Raw genomic sequence first — 16,509 nt, 5'->3', positions numbered from 1 at the left:
AGAACCAATGAACAACTCAATGTGACCAGTAGTGCAAAACTTGTTGCTTATGGAGGTGAAGAAATTCAAACCAAAGGTTCGGTAACACTTTCATGTTATTTAGCCAAGAACTGTTACAACTTGTTATTCTATGTAGTCAGAATCAGAAGACCAGTACAGTCTTTACTGGGTCTCAAAGAGAATTTGAGATTGAATCTACTTTCTTTTACCAAAGAGGTTCATCACATAAGTGCATCTCTAAGTTCTAATTTTTCTGAAGTCATTTTCTCAGAGTATGCTAATGTTTTCACAGACAGGTTGGGCAAATTTCCAGTAGTGTATTCCATGAAGTTATACCCAAAGGTCACTTCAGTAGTCAGACCAGCAAGAAGAGTTCCGATAGCAATGCAGGATAAAGTTAAGGCTCAGCTGGACAAAATAGTACAGTAAGGTGTAATTTGTCCAGTTACAGAACCAACTGAATGGGTGTCGTCTATGGTAGCAGCTCACAAAGAAGGCTCAGACAAAATCAGAAAATGCATTGACCCAAGAGATTTGAACAAAGCATTGAAAAGACCATATAATCTAATGTGCACAGTCAAAGAGGTCACTGCCCTAATACCAAATGCCACTGTTTTTTCAGTCTTGGATGCAGAGAGTTCATTTTGACAAGTGATGCTTGATCGCAAATCCTCATTACTAACCACTTTTCTTACTCCGTTTGTCAGATACAGATTTCTAAGGATGCCATATGGGAAAAATTCTGCAAGTGAAGTCTTTCAGCATGCAATGGAGCAAATTTTGGGGGAGTATCCTTGTGCCATAATAGTCGATGATTTATTTGTTGGAGGCAATGGTGAAGCAGAGCATAACAGAAACATAAAGAAAGTTCTAGACAGAGCATGTGAAGTGAGATTGAAGCTCAATCCTCTGAAGTCCAAATTCAGACTCCCAGAAGTTACATATGTAGGCCATTTGTTTACCAGTACTGGCTTGAGACCAGACCTGACCAAGCAAGCAGCCATTCTTGAGAAGTCATCACCAGACAATTTTCAAGCTCTACAACATTTCTTAGGCATGGTCAACTATTTAGGCAAGTTTATACCAGACTTCAGTGAGCTGACATCACCTCTAAGAGAGCTAACATGCAAAAATGTTGCACAGTCATGGTTAGAACAGCACCAGAATGCATTTGAAGAGCTCAAGCCGAAAACTGCCACCCCACCTACATTAAGATACTATGATTTGAACACATCAGTTACTCTTTCCTGTGATGCTTCAAAATTTGGTCTAGGTGCAGTTATAATTCAAGAGGGCAGACCCATAACCTATGCATCTAGAACACTTACCCAAACTGAGATGCAGTATGGTCAAATTGAGAAAGAACTTTTGGCAATAGTATTTCATGTTCCAAGTTTCATGATTATATTTATGGTTGAGCTATTCAGATTGAAACTGCCCAGCAACCTTTAGTTACTATTTTAAAGAAGCCTACACATTTACTCCAGCAAGATTACAAAGAATGGATGTTCAAAGTGCAAAAGTACAACTTCAAAATGGTAAAGGCAAACTACTCTATCTGGCCGATTCCTTATCCAGATCACCCAGGAATACAATGGAACAGCTTGACGGAGAAATTTTTGACTTTGATGTGATGGCAGTGTGTAATCTTTCTACCACTAGGTTTGATGAGACTTGAGAGATCACATAAAGAGTGATCCAATTTTGCAAAAGCTCAATCACTACCTTAATGTTGGATGGCCTTCAAAGCAAGTTAGTGTACCATCAGAAGTGTAAACCTATTTTCCCTAGAGAGATGAAATGTTGATGGAAGACGGCATTATTTTCAAAGGTCCTAAAACTGTTTTTCTTGCTTCCTTACAACATGAGTACATCCAGATTTTGTATCGTGGTCACCCAGGTTCCATTTCCACTAACAGGCAAGTGACGGAATTAGTATTTTGGCCTTCATTACTAAAAGACATTGATAAAGTACTTTCTTCTTGTTAAGTATGCAATAGTACTAAATCGTACTTGCAAAGAGAACCGCTTCAGCTACATCCAGTTCCTGAACTACCTTGGTCGACAGTAGCCATGGATATCTTTGAGTGGAACAATCAATACTACTTGGTATTGGTAGAAACTTTATTTAAATTGGTTTGAGATTGATCTACCTAATTCTACATCTATATTGTTATTACTAAGCTGAAACGTCGTTTCTCAGTCCACGGTAATCAGTACAAGGTTATTTCTGACAACGGTACTCAATTTACTAGCCAGCGGTTTCAGAAATTTGTAGGAGAATGGGACTTTCTACACATTACCAGCAGTTCTGAGTATCCTCAGTCAAAAGGCCTAGCTTAGCGAGCTGTGCGGAGTGTGAAACAACTACTTGAAAGGTCAAGACGTGACAATTCAGATGTTTTCTTAAATCTCCTTAACTTTACAAATATACCATGTGATGATGATCTCGGATCTCCAGCTCAACGACTTCTTTCCAGACAAATGTTGCCTATTACTATCAATCTACTAAAGCCAAGAATAATAAGACCATCAAGGCACAATTATTTAAGAAATGTTCTATCCAGAAGTCATTGCATGACAAGTCGAGCAAACTTCTTTCTCCATTAAAGGAAGGAGAAACAGTCAGACTTCAAATAGAAAAAGGTTTCGGCCATATCGGACAAGTTATTGGCAAATGTCCTGAACAAATATCCTACCTTATAGACTCGAAGGTACACAGTACAGGCAAAACCGTAAACATCTGTTACCTGTACCAGAATCATCATCACAACATTGTCATAGTGACTTAGACTCGAAATTTCAGAGTGAACCAAAAGTTTCCATCCCAGAGGATGTTCCTACCTCTGATTCCATTCCTAAAGGTTTTCCAAGTAAATCACAGATCGAACATTTTTCAAAGACAGTTCCAACAGTTAAGCCCAATTCCCAATTTTATGACACAAGTTATGGATGAGTATCTAAGCCCAGTGTGAAATATGTAGCAACATGGACTTAACTGTGTATATATGAATTATATCTTGTAAAAATGCATGACTAATAATTGTCTGTGATACCTGCATGCCAGAAAAGTTTCATAATGTTGCATGTTTTGTTCTTCAAGAGGGAGGATGTAGATCAGAGAGCACGTGCTATGTGCTGTATCTTTAAGAAACACATCAAAGACTGAGCGTGCATGTATAAATGTTAAGCATGTGGCATTCCTAGTGCCATTTTGAGTGTGCAGCCACAGTTAGTTTGTATATAAAAGCTACTTAAAATCAGTAAACTTCTATTGTGATGTGCTTGTATGAAATAAAGCTGCTTGAACAGAACCCACAAAGACTCTTCTATTGTGTCCAAAGTAGGAGAGCGACAGTAGATGAACATTATATTACATCAGTTTCCAAGTGTCTAAACTGAAAAAAATATCCAAAACTAAACTGATACCCCCCCCCAAAAAAAAATAAATAAATCTAACAGTACATTCAGACATAATTTGCCTGAGCAGTGGTATTGTTATGAAAACTTTCTTTAGTTGGGGCAGTGGCATGGTTATGGTTAGGATTTGCAAGCACTAGTAAGGATGGACAGGGGAACTTCTCCATCCTGCACCACCTTACTCATGTCTGCTGCCCCTAATCCCAACTCTGCACTTTAACAAAAGCCCTTTCTCTAACCGTACCATGACAGAAGACCCGGAATGCACATTTGACATACACTGTCACACACAAAGCTATAAATGTTGCCTTATGTAGCCCTTATTCTAACCCTACCTTCACACACACTTCACTAAATTTAGCTCCTGCAATAGCCTTTACTCAAAACCTAACCCAAAAACTCTCATGCAGACACATTCCCTAATGCAAACATTTTTGGATAAACCAAAAGTTTTGGCATTACAAAACTTACCACAACACCAAGAAGATCTCACATATCAAAGGAACAGTCAATGTTCTAATGCTCAGATAAGAAAGCAATTTCCACAAAAGTGGACAACAAACTCTGTCCAGCTTACCATCCAAGCAGTAGACCTAAACCGAGCTCTAATCCAAGGATTTAAATTGTACAGACTGACTCCCCAATTCCCAAGTAATGTAGTGACCTACGTCCATATGGTCAAAGGCAGAGATGTACCTCACAGTCAGTACACTCCTGCCATATATGTTACAGAAATAAGTGGAGATAATAGTGAGCTCATCTTAAAGAGCCTGTCAATCACCGTGCTAGTCCCACCCTTGGCCAGTCTTCTGCTCAGTCCTAACCCTAACCCCACCCTGCCTGTTAGTCCTGGTGACTGCACCATCTCTGACGTACCCATCAGTAAGTAGTCATCTGACTCACTAAAGAAGGGAATTTGACCTCCCTGTCAAGTTAATAGTCTACAGACCATGTGGGGAAGATAAGGCAGTGTGTCAGAAAGTACTGCATGGGTAAGCAGAAAAAAATGGTATACGCAGTACATGAAGTACAAGAGTTAAAAAAAAAAGTCTTCTGTGTTAGCATCAAAAATATTTAAGTTAAAAAAAAAAACAAAAAAAAAAAAAACAAACAGTGATGGCGTTTTAGTGCACAAGAAAGCCAACTGCATACACGGATCAGTTGCAAAATAAAGATGTAAAAATATTACAGAAGGAACAGAAATAAAGGTATGTTAAAGAATATCTGGTAAAGATGTGTGTTACAGGACAGAAAATAAAAGAAATGGGTAGAATTGACTAAAATTAATTTATATAACAATCTGACTAGGAGGCGCAAACCAAGCATTTACAGCAATACCTTGAGAAAAAAACTCCTGGTGTGAATGGTGTAAAGCATGTGACCTGTAAGGAATGGTTGGTGGGGCTAGAAAACACTGAACTGTATTATGAATGCTAAAAGGAGAGATGGGAAAATGAATGGCTGTGTGAAGAGGTCATAAAGCTAATCTGAGAAAAGTGTGATGAAAATAATTTACCAATTTACTTTAGCTACAAAGGATTAACTAACATGTTAATTAGTAGTTTGGGTAAAGCATTACAGCAGGAAAATAATGAAGAAACCAGAATTGTATGAAAGATTTAAGGAGGAGTTTAATGATTATAAGAGGTGGTGGACAGTAGAGATGCATGGAATGGAGTGTTGTCAGGTTTAAATGCAAGTGAGTAATATCAAGCATGTAGCTCACACAATTATATACAACTGAACACAAAGTCTCACATACACAGATGCAGGCTCAAAAATCATGCCCATACACAGATAGATTCAAGGGAGGAGCTGCTTCTGAGTACAACGTTCACTGCTTTGTTGGAAGTTCCCTGCAGCAAACCTGGTATAATGGTGGGTTTTTGTGAAGTTAGTATCAAGTAGGAGGAGGAAAGCAGCACAGAAATTGTCCTTCACTTTTAGATCTTCATCATTCCCAGTGCGGGAGCAGCCTTCAGGCTACATGGGTCAGTTCTTGTCCAAACCACAACTGGCCAGCTCCCAAAACCTCTGGCTGATTCTCATGCTTTCATTCCGACTGCCAACTGGTCAGCTGTGAGAAGGGAAAATCAGACTGGATAATCTACAGGACCTTCTTGCCTAAAAGTCAAGCAGCAGTGCACTCTTCCTGAAGTAAACAAACCAGGAATAACCACCATTCTATTTCTTAAACAACTCTATACACTACCAGGACTATGGTGGGAGGATGCAGCTACTGCAGCAGTGAGGAATTCAAACATCTACTTTTATGCATAAGTGCACTTTATGCAGCTGTATTATGTTCACCATTCCCACTGCTGCAGTAATTTTGGCTATATGGGTTGATTAACAAAGCTTAGCCAGCCTGGGAGGAGGAAGGATATGGACCCATGAGTCCCTGGAGAATGGTCCTGGAAAAGCCAGCCCTGGATCTAGGCAAAAGGATTCAGTATGCAATGCCTTGTACAGTATAAACAGAGGACCATGTAGCTGTCTCTAGAAAGCTTTTAGAGTTCACCCCTTTTTAATATGCCATCAATTGCAACAAGGCCCTCAGACAAAGAGCTTTAATACTGCCTGGAACTGCTTTAACATGGTGGGTATAACAAAACGGAAAATCCAACAACCAATTGGAAATCATCTGTTTGACCCGGTTTGTCTGTCTTTGTCCCAATACAAAAAATAAACAGCTGATTGGCTTTTCTAAAGGACTTGGTTCTATCAATATAGTACCTGAGCTGCCTATGCATACCCAGAATATGAGAAATCCTCTCTCCCTGGTTCTATAGGTTAGGAAAGAGCATTCAGACTGACGGTCTGATTCAAAGAAAGCCCAAACCAACCATGGGCATGAGTGTGGATTTGTTTTTACAGATACGCTATCCCAAAAACAGACCAGAGAGGGTTTACCCACCAAAAGACTAACATTTAGACAGCCATCTTGCAGATGTCAGAGTAAAGAGGACGACAGTTTTTCCATGTAATAAACCTTAAATATGCCTAATAAGCAGGTTTAGATGCAGGTGTGGTTAACTTTTCTAAGAGAAAGTTAAGATGAAATCTGTTTGTTAGGTACTCTCAAGTGATGCACTCCAATCAGAAACTGTTTTACTAAAAAAAAAAAAAAAAAAAAAAAAAAAAAAACACTGAAGAAAGTGAAGGATCCATAGGCTGACTTACTCAAGTGGCTGCAAGACGTAACTTGACAAAGTAAGAAGCCCAGAAGCTGGCAATTCTCTTAAATACTTGAGCACCAGTAGTACAATTCCAGATAGGATCCTGGTTATCAGGTAAACATCAACTAGAATATTCTTTACACATATCCAAATATGATTTTCTAGTCGCAGGATTTCTTGCCTCCTTTAGCACCTGTTGCATGTCCCCTAAAATGAGGTGCTTAAAGGTATCACAATCCAGACAGACAATTTATGATGCTTTGAGCTAGGGTGTATCAAACTCACCCTGTCCTGTGTCAGCAGATCCAGATAGTGATGAAGCTTGTGGTAGTTGCCTTTGGCCAATTCCATAAAAAAGGCAGAACCAATACTGCTTGGGACAAAAGGGGATCACCACAAATTTTTCTGGAGAGTCCTTCTGGATCTTTAGAATTAAACTGAACATCAGTGGAAAGGGTGGAACTGCATAAAAAACAGCCCCTTGCAAGAGAAAAAAAACATCTATCAAGTTGTCCACAGAGCTTTACTGGTAGTTTGGGTTAAAATTATAGTTTCATAGTGTAGTACTAGGCTATCTGCCCTGGGGCATTTGTAAGCCTAGCCATAGTGATGTGGCTTTTGGCACCCCATGAAATGGTACAAAAAATGTACAGAATAAATTTAGAATACTGTGCCTCTGTCTAGTAGTGACACAATGAAGGTCCTCTTATATAATAGAATTAGTTTACTGTGCCCCTGTCTAGCAGTGACAGATGTGACCCCTGGGGTAAACTTATGATCTCCCATCCACTTATCAAGATTTCTCTTGAAGAGAGTCAGTGAGGGGCTCTGCCTAATATGAACTGGGATCTTGTTCCAAAGCATGGGAAGCCTCTGGGTTATGAATCTATCCCTCCAGCATGTCCTATTCATACTTGTGCCGAGGTTTAAGTCTTTAGCTCTCGTGGTCCTGATGGATTTGGATTTTTTGAGGTGGAGCATGTCCATCAGATCCTGATAGGACATGGCCTTGTACGTCAGGCAGAGATCACCTCTGAGCAGGCGGTATGCTACTGTGTAGAGCTGAAGTTTCTTTAGTCTGGCAGAATAAGACATATGTTGGAGACCCTTGATCCTCTTGGTGAGGTACTTTTGTGGTCTCTCCAGCTGTTGCAAATGCCGGGTGAGGTACATACCAAATGGGGCATTGTACTCAATCATGAGTCTGATGAGGGAGGAGTATAGGGGTACAATGACATCCTTGGATCTGGATGTGAATCCCTTCATGATGAGGTGTGCAAGGTAGAATGTTTTTCTAACCACTTTGGCAACGTGGGTGTCAAATGAGAGGTCGCTGTCGACTTGGGTCCCTAGGTCTCTGATTACTTTTTCCGTACTCAGTGGGTTGCTGTCTATGTGATAATTTGTGGGTACTTTGTTTTCCCAAAGGGGATGACTATACATTTTTTGGCATTTAGTTTAAGGCCGTGACTCCGGCACCAGTTGTCCGTTTCTGTGAGGCCTTTTTGTAGGATGTATGTGTCCGCTGGTGTATCGACTATGGCGCCTAGTTTGCAGTCATCTGTGAACTTTGTCAGCCACAGCCCTCCCATGTTTGCTTTAACATCTGAGAAATAAATGCCAAACAAGAGGGGTCCCAGGACAGATCCCTGTGGGACACCACTTGTGACTGGCTTTGAGTCTGACATTGCTCCAGCGATTTTAACTTTATGGGTTCTGTCCTTTAGCTAGTTTGCAACCCATCTAGTGACATAAGGGTTTACGTTTAAGCTGTTGAGCTTATCTATGATGCCTGAGTGGGGTATTGTGTCGAAGGCCTTAGCCAAGTCCAGGTAGGCTGTATGGACTGCTTTGCCCTCATCAATGGCTCTAGTGACTGTTTCGAAAAAGTCAACCAGGTTCAAAAGGCAGGATCTGCCCTTTACAAAGCCGAACTGGGTGGGGTCAAGTGTCTGTAGGTCCCCTATGTCTCTGTTTATGAGTTCCATAATGATTTTTTCCATAGCTTTGCAGACCAGGCTGGTTAAGCTTATGGGGCAGTAGTTTCCACGGTCTGTAGAGGCACCCCCTTTGTGGAGTGGGACCACTGTTGCTGTACGCCAGTGTTACATATCACGAAGTAAGGCTAAGGTTAAATAGCATTTTTATGTGTGGGTTTAGCTCCTCTTGGAGTTTACGTAACACACAACCCGGGATACCGTCAGGTCCCATTGATGCTGTGTTTTTAGCTTTGTTTAGGGCGGTTCTCACTTGGACATCCGAGATGACAGGGAGATTACATTCAGCTGGGATAAGTATTTCTTCTTTTGGGGGTGAGGGAGGGGAGAAATTTGCACTGATCCTGTCAGCCAGATTGTTGGCAATATCTGTGGGTTCCGTGTATTTTTTGTTGTTGTGAACTAACTCTGAGCATATCTGAGCGTTTCTGCCCAGGTTTCTAACATAGCTGAAGAAGGCTTTGTGGTTATCTTTAGTGTCCTTAGCGATTTTTCTCTCAAAGTTGGCCTTGGATGTTTTTATGAGAGAACGTAGTTTTCTGCTAATGTTGATCAGAGATGTCTTCCCTTCATGGGATTTTGCTCTGACGTGCAGTAGCTTCCTTCTTTTGTTATACAATTTGTTAATGGCTGAGGTCCACCAGACAGGACGCTTGCCTTTGGTGGAGAGGGACTTGGATTTATTTGGGATTGCATGATCCATGCATTCTTGGAGATGGCCATAGAAAGCATTTGTGAAGGATTCGGCATTGTGGGATGTGGTATCCACTGGCACAGTGGGCTTAAAGGATACCATCTCAGTCTTAAGAAGAGTGAAGTCTGCTTTTGAGAAGTTTTTCACTGTGGTCTTTTGTGCTGGGGGTGGAGGTGGGATATGTATATCCAGGGTGATTAGTTTGTGGTCAGATCTCACTAGTGAGGGGTATACTTCGGTGTGGAGCATTTTGTCCCCATGTTTGTGATGATCAGGTCTAGTATATTATCTCCCCTAGTGGGAGAGGTGACTAGTTGTTCCAGTGCATTTGAATTTATGGGTTCCAGGAACCTTTGGGCTAGGGTATTAGGGCTAGAATAATGTACCCAATCTATGTTTGGGTAGTTGAAGTCTCCCAGTATGATGGTATTTTGTGATACATTCATATCCTCCAATGTCTTCAGGAAGGCTGAGTGGGGTTCTTGAGATTGGGAGGATGGTCTGTAACATGCTACCAGTTGTATAGCAGTTTTGCCTATGGTTAGTTGCACCTGTATGGTCCTGGCATCAAGGATACCATTTCAATTTTGCCAGTTATAAAACAGAAATGCCAAGCTCTGAACACCCAGGAAGAGTTTACAGGTTTTAAAATAAGCTTTATACAGACCTGCAATTTGTAGTAATTATCATTATCAGAATTTTTTTACACTTTATATACGTGTCATTTTCTAAACCATCCTTTTTCACTTGATAACAATGATTGCTGTATGAATTTCAGCAGCAGTAATATCGTGTGTGTTTACAATTATTGTGAGCTTTTGGTAATCTGATTAGTTGGTAGTAACAAGACAGTATTTTTTAAACTATGTGAACTTGGGGTTGTATTTTATTTTTTTTATAAACTGTAACCTGTACTGTAACCTCATAACATTTTATTCTTTTTATTGATTTTTTACTCATTCTTCACCAGTTTATTTAACATTTTTATTGCTTGTTTAATGGGGAAGACACTATGTCTTAAAGACAGTATTAACGGATTCCTTATGTGACAATTACTTACAATTTAAATGAGGAAAAACACAGGTATCACTATTTTATTCTGATAAAGTCAAGAGGGTATTCGGGACAAAAGTGTATATAAAGGAGCGTGCCACCTGTATAAAGTAAACTGTATTTTTGCACACAATAAAGGATTCACTACACAGGTCTATATCAGTTTGCTGAAGTCTAATTACAGTGAACAACTAGAGGATACAAACAGCTTCAAGGAACTTAGGTCACGAACAGAACCAATATAGGCAAAATGCTAATAGTTGAATGAAGCAGATACTAGCTTAATTGAATAAAACACTTTTTGTCGCTTTCATAAAGCAACTTCCTCAGACAATACACATCCACAAAACACTCTTTAGTGAGAAATCAGTCACATGACCATATCAAGGCTTGATATGCGACGAAAAGCATTAAACTAGTATCTGCTTCATTCAACTATTAGCATTTTGCCTATATTGGTTCTGTTCGTTCCTTGAAGCTGTTTGTATCCTCTAGTTAATCGTTTGGTTTCCAGTTTGTCTTAATTACAGTGAACAGCCGTTCCTCGAACTTTCACATCAGGGCCAACAGACCAACCGACATAAACACCACAGTGCATCAAACCCACCAAAGTGGGGGGGGGGGGGGCTATGCCGCCACACCACCCAATGTGGGGTGCTGCACCCTCCATACCACCCCCTACTTATACCAACTCTGAGATCACACTACAGTGGGGAAAACAGCAAATTTCCGTATGTTGGCCAAATCATTTCCTTCCCTGAAAAAAATGTTTGCTGATGTTAACATTCAATGAACAGCCATTCAGGGATTTTCATTCGATGAACAGCTGATCTCTGTAATTAGACTTCGATGAACTAATACAGACCCCACTACACATGCAGCTTGGATCCATTTTCATCTGGAGAAGCCTCATATTATCACCCATGTTGGCTTTTAACTTCACACACATGTAATCTTGCAAAGTCAGTTTGGTAAGAAAAGAAAATATGAAAAACAAAGCAAAAAAAAAAATCTGATCGAGCAAGGCCAACTGCGACAAAGTTTAATAAATGTAAAGAAAGTGGGCAAGTAACACACACGGGGGGCAGATGGGAAGAGTGGCAATTTGTTAGGTTAAAAAAGAAAATTATTTTTGTTTTCATTTCATTCAAACAACATTAGCTCGCTCTTACTACTTCTGCTGCACATTCATCCATCAGTGGGGTATGCCTTGTTGACACAAAGAAAAGACAGACAAAGAATAGGAAATCTGTCATTTCAGTTATATGTGGAGAGCTTTACGTGCTCACATTAGTCTAGACAAGTTAGACCTCAGCAAACTTCTGACACACAGTAAATAAACATATTGTCAATATAACAGTAAAAGCTTGCATTTTATGAAACAAATAATGCATTTATCTGAAAACCATTCATTGTTTTGAAATAGTGGGCACTATTTGACTCAAAACTTTGTTTATGGGGCAAGAGATCTGAAAAGCCATGGAGCAAAAATAGCATGGCAACACTTCTGAAAATGGATCTTAGTCTAACCACTTCCCTTTTGTGTAAGTGGATTTTATTTTATTTTTATTTGTTAAATGGGTAAAATACTGATCCAAGTGGAACATTTTCAAGCTCAGCCCAAAATAGAAGAAAAACAATGACACAATCTGGTAAGCAGAAAACAAAATATAAAACACATTAACAATAAAAGAATTTCCAGATGCAGAATTTCAAACTGCAGTCATTTTCAGATCAGAGTGTGTGGAACAGTGACGGAGACACAAGAAGGTAGCAGTCTTACCTTTGGTGCAAAAGGCTATGGGGGTTCTACTCCTATACCAAAGTACTTGGATTGCTGACAATGAAATATAACATAAGGTGGGTGTTGCATTACAGTTTGTGTCACCCTTCAAATGAGGCATTAACCCCTGGTCCCATCTGCCTAAATTGGTAGCTCAGGTAGATGTGAAAGATCCAATGGCATCTACTGAAAAGAACAGGGATCCTTTATTAAAATAATCATACTTTTTCATATTATATATACACATTTATATTACATACACTAAAAAAAGTAATGTCTTTTGGCTTTTCCCAGTTAGAGGTCGCAACAGCGGAACTCCGGTCCGCTAATGATTGGCAGTGGATTTTTACAGTGCCAAGGTGCCGGCCCAACACCCAACCTTCAAAGAAGGCACACCCATTCACGCAAGCATCTACCGGCATGTCTTTAAATGTCACTCGACCGCAGGGAGGACATGCAGACTCCACACGGAAGGTGCTCCAGCCAAGAGTCGAACCGAAGAACCTCTTGCTGTGAGGTGACAACGCTAACTGCTGCACCAGCGTGGCCTATCTTATACACTATAAACAATATTTACATATCTTTCTTTTACATTTTTTTCACTAGAACTATAATAATCATTTTTGCTTTTTGACACCCCACTCCAACTTCCACAACCAAAATCTTATTTTCTTTATCATAGACAAATCACATTTTTTATTAAACATATCCTTCACATTCCAAATCAAATACAAGACATTGCTTATTGATTCTTTTAAAACAATTTCTACTTTTGTGCTTATAATATCCAATTTCAATGATGTCCATATTAAGTTATTTACTTCTGCAAATCCCTCTGCATAACTCAAATCTAAAATATTTTCCCTTTAACCCTCCTACATCCTGTATATACATCCACATATATACGCACACGTTTATTTTAATCCTTTCCCTTTTAATTCTCTCTCTCACACTCTTACCAACAGATTTTCTTGTTTAATTATACTCCATTTAACATTACTACCATGCAGTCCTGACTCTTCATTTAGTCTTTCTATATTAATTTCTTGTTTTATATTGACGTTTTGTACTACTTGTTCTCCATCTGTTATACGGTTTCTAATTGCATTTCCACTGTTTCTAGCTCTCTTCATAACTTTGCACTTTTTACCTCGCTCTGTTAATATTTCTACCCCTTCTGACTCTCTTCTTTCCTTTTTCTTCACAACCCCATGTTCTATTTTAATAGTTATAACATTTCAGTCCACAATTCATTGGATCATGTTCTAGTTACCCCACATGCAAAAATTCTTCGTTTAATACAGTTTCGCCACACACACACCAAAAAAAAATGGCTGTCCCCAAAATACTGTTATCTTCAACATTTATAATACTTGGTACATAAACAATACTTTCATTTTCTAATTTCAAAATCACATTACAATCCTACACCCAAGTCTACAAACCTCTATGATAAACTTTTGACAAACTCATACATCTTTACATAACTTTACTAATGGTCCTTTTAAAAGTCTCTTTTTCGACTTCAGTCCTGAATTGTATGTTAAAATGTGTTCTTAGTTTCCCTATAAAAGGATTTATATACGCAAAAGATCCATGGTGAACAGTTTCTCTTTCTCATAATTTTCTAAAAATTTCTCCATTATCTGGACAGTCTCAAACATTTTGTCACAAAATCTCTCTCTGTTAACATATATAAATGCTCTTACCTTGTTTTTTGATTCCTAATGTTGTATTTACTTCATCCCATACCTTATATCTGTCCAATTCCACGTCCTCTTTCGTCTCAATATGCACCTTGAAAAGTCTTTTTCTTTAAGCTCATTTCTCTCTCCTCTTTGTTTTCCTTCACCGCCTTTACCATTGTCACATAAAATTTCTTTTTCATCTTTGTCTCTCAGATTTCTTGCATCTCTTCCCTCTGAAACGTCTCCATCAGGTCTCCCCAGGAAACATTTTTCTCCATTCTCTGGTTTACTCATATTTACCATGTCCATTAATAACTCATCCTGCAACCCCCCCCACCATATGAAGGGTTGCTACAACACATTCTTGTCTTGCTGTCACTTCCTCAATGAGGTTTCAATGAAACATCTTCTGAATTCATCGCTGTCGACTCAACTTCCTTCTCCACGTCCTTACACTGCCCTTGAAAAAGGTCAACTGCCTTTTCTAACAACTTTACACCACTATTACTTTCCCAAAATGACTCCTCGACCTCTAATACCTCTGTCGCTGCAATATCCTTATCTGCTGCTCAAACAGTACTATCAAACTTTAAATCCACTCTCACTACTCGAGACTCCTTCCATCTTCACTATCTTTCTTCCTGCTTCTGCAAGCTGCCTCCACAGCAAAAGGAGTCCCCATACACAAGAAAAAGAGTATGGAAAGTTCCCCAATGCCCTAGCAAAATTTCCCTTGGCTGTACAAATACCACCTCAGATCTCCCCTGAAATGAGGCTACTAGGCTAGTGGGAGCAGCCAGTCATCAGAGGATAAATAAAATCTTGTCTTCTGTACAGACAAATGAAATTAACTCGTAGACTTCTTCAGTTTATTTACCTATTAAACTTGTATTATCACAGAAAAATAGTAAAGCACAGATTTTTCTCTTGCGCAATACCTGAATTTCTACATACCTCCTGGATAGCAGTCATAACGACATGCTGCACTGACTCCTCAAGTGTCATTATAGTTTGAATGTGCTCTGAAATAGAAGTAAAATGAAACAACATTAGAACAGAAGACAATTATGGTACTTGGAATATGAATTTACAAATAATCATTGCTCAATATATTCTGAGATTTATACCGAATATATACAAGGATGAGATTATCTACTAAGTTGTCAAAGACGGGTAGAAGAAATTGGCAGAATCATTAAAAGTACCAGCTGGAGGAAATTCCCTTCTCCATTAAACTTTTTAATGATTTATAAAACAAAATGTCAGCCACTGGGTCTCAGACACAGGGAACACATCTTTATATTTGTGATGCACTAACCTAGGTGTTTGTGGACATGCAAACATGGAACCCTGGAACACCATAACTAAACGGTGACACAGCCTGCATACAGATAAAGGAAACTGATTTAATGACCAAGCCAGAAAACAAATATGTCAGTAAAAACAAACAGACTACTTCCATCTATTACCCAGACTTCTTCAGACTAAAGTTTTTAGCACTTTACTGAACACAATACAGATTGGTAGTGCGCATCTATCTCAAGCCACTACAACAGGCTATATGAATGAACTGCATAGAAGAAAAGCTAATTAGGATGGGAAACAACCTGGCTTGTCTATCTAGTAATGCAGAGATTTATCCCCAGTAAAAAAAAGCATTATACATGGTTAGAGAAGGGAATACGACTTAAAAAAATAAGCCACTAGAAGAAATAATCCACAGTGGGAGCAATACATCTAAGAAGTTCACTACAGAAATACACTCAGGTAAAAGGCGATCCACTGAATTTTTTAATGGGCATTAACATGTTACAATAAAACTGATCTCGGTAAATTCATATTAATACAGCCATTGCATAAATAATAACCATATTTTAAATAATGTTCTAACATTAACACTACGTATATACACTGTATACAATACTTGCCTGAAACAAATATGTAATGATTAAGAAGTTAGGACGATCTCAAGTTCAAAATAAATTGTCTAAACAAGGAATTCAGAGAGGGATTGTTTTAATTTCCTGAACAGATGAAAGTGTTACTAAGGTCAAATTTCTACATCAGCTGTATAAAATTGAAGGTGACATCTTGTTTGTTTTGGTCTTTTTTCTTAGATTATAGTTTGTAAAGGCTCTCTGAACTGCTATTCCTTATTCTGCTTCTAGTTTCTAGTAATATTTCTTTCCTAATGCCAGTATAAACCAGAGAAGTGGCTCATCAGATTTTAAGCCCTTATGAATAAGAGCATTAAAAAAATCAGTTCACTGAACATTTACACACAGTCACTCCATAAAGCTTGTATACATCAATGAATAATAACCGAAAGTTCTTATCCAACGGTGTAAATTCCTCTCTGTTCAGAAACCAAACAATAAAGAACAAGCCAAATATAAAGACAGAGAGGTAACCAAAGCTGCTCAATAATCCATTCATAAAGTGCCTGTAACTGCAACTGGGATATTCTCCAAGAACCAAGCTTACATTTAAAAGCAAAAGAATTTATTTGATAAAATTGTTGTCGGTAAGCGCTTTCACATTTGCTTCCTCAGACCGTTAACATTCAAAAAATCAGTCTGCTCCTTTTATAGTAGTCATGTGTTTCATCTTATAGAGCTTTAAAGTGATACAAATCAGGTTATTGAAAGCATCATTAAAAAAGTTCAGTGTCTTAATACTTCTATGCTAAAAAAAT

The 16,509-nt window shown here is 38.8% G+C and overlaps 1 protein-coding gene across 1 annotated transcript in view; it reads right to left on the bottom strand.

The window, feature by feature from the left end:
- LOC122814192 (protein Hook homolog 1-like) overlaps positions 1–16,509 on the bottom strand; it is a 343,345-nt gene that overhangs the window by 107,879 nt on the left and 218,957 nt on the right. Inside the window, exon 6 of the mRNA XM_044086798.1 lies at positions 14,769–14,836. Within this exon, the coding sequence (XP_043942733.1) occupies positions 14,769–14,836 (68 nt within the window). The remainder of the gene's footprint in view (positions 1–14,768; positions 14,837–16,509) is intronic.

This window comes from Protopterus annectens, chromosome 10.part0 (assembly GCF_019279795.1).
Source record: "Protopterus annectens isolate FY-2018-M chromosome 10.part0, PAN1.0, whole genome shotgun sequence".
Lineage (NCBI taxonomy): Eukaryota > Metazoa > Chordata > Ceratodontiformes > Protopteridae > Protopterus > Protopterus annectens.
Note: the sequence above shows the minus strand (reverse complement) of the source record. Positions and strands in the feature narration are given on the sequence as shown.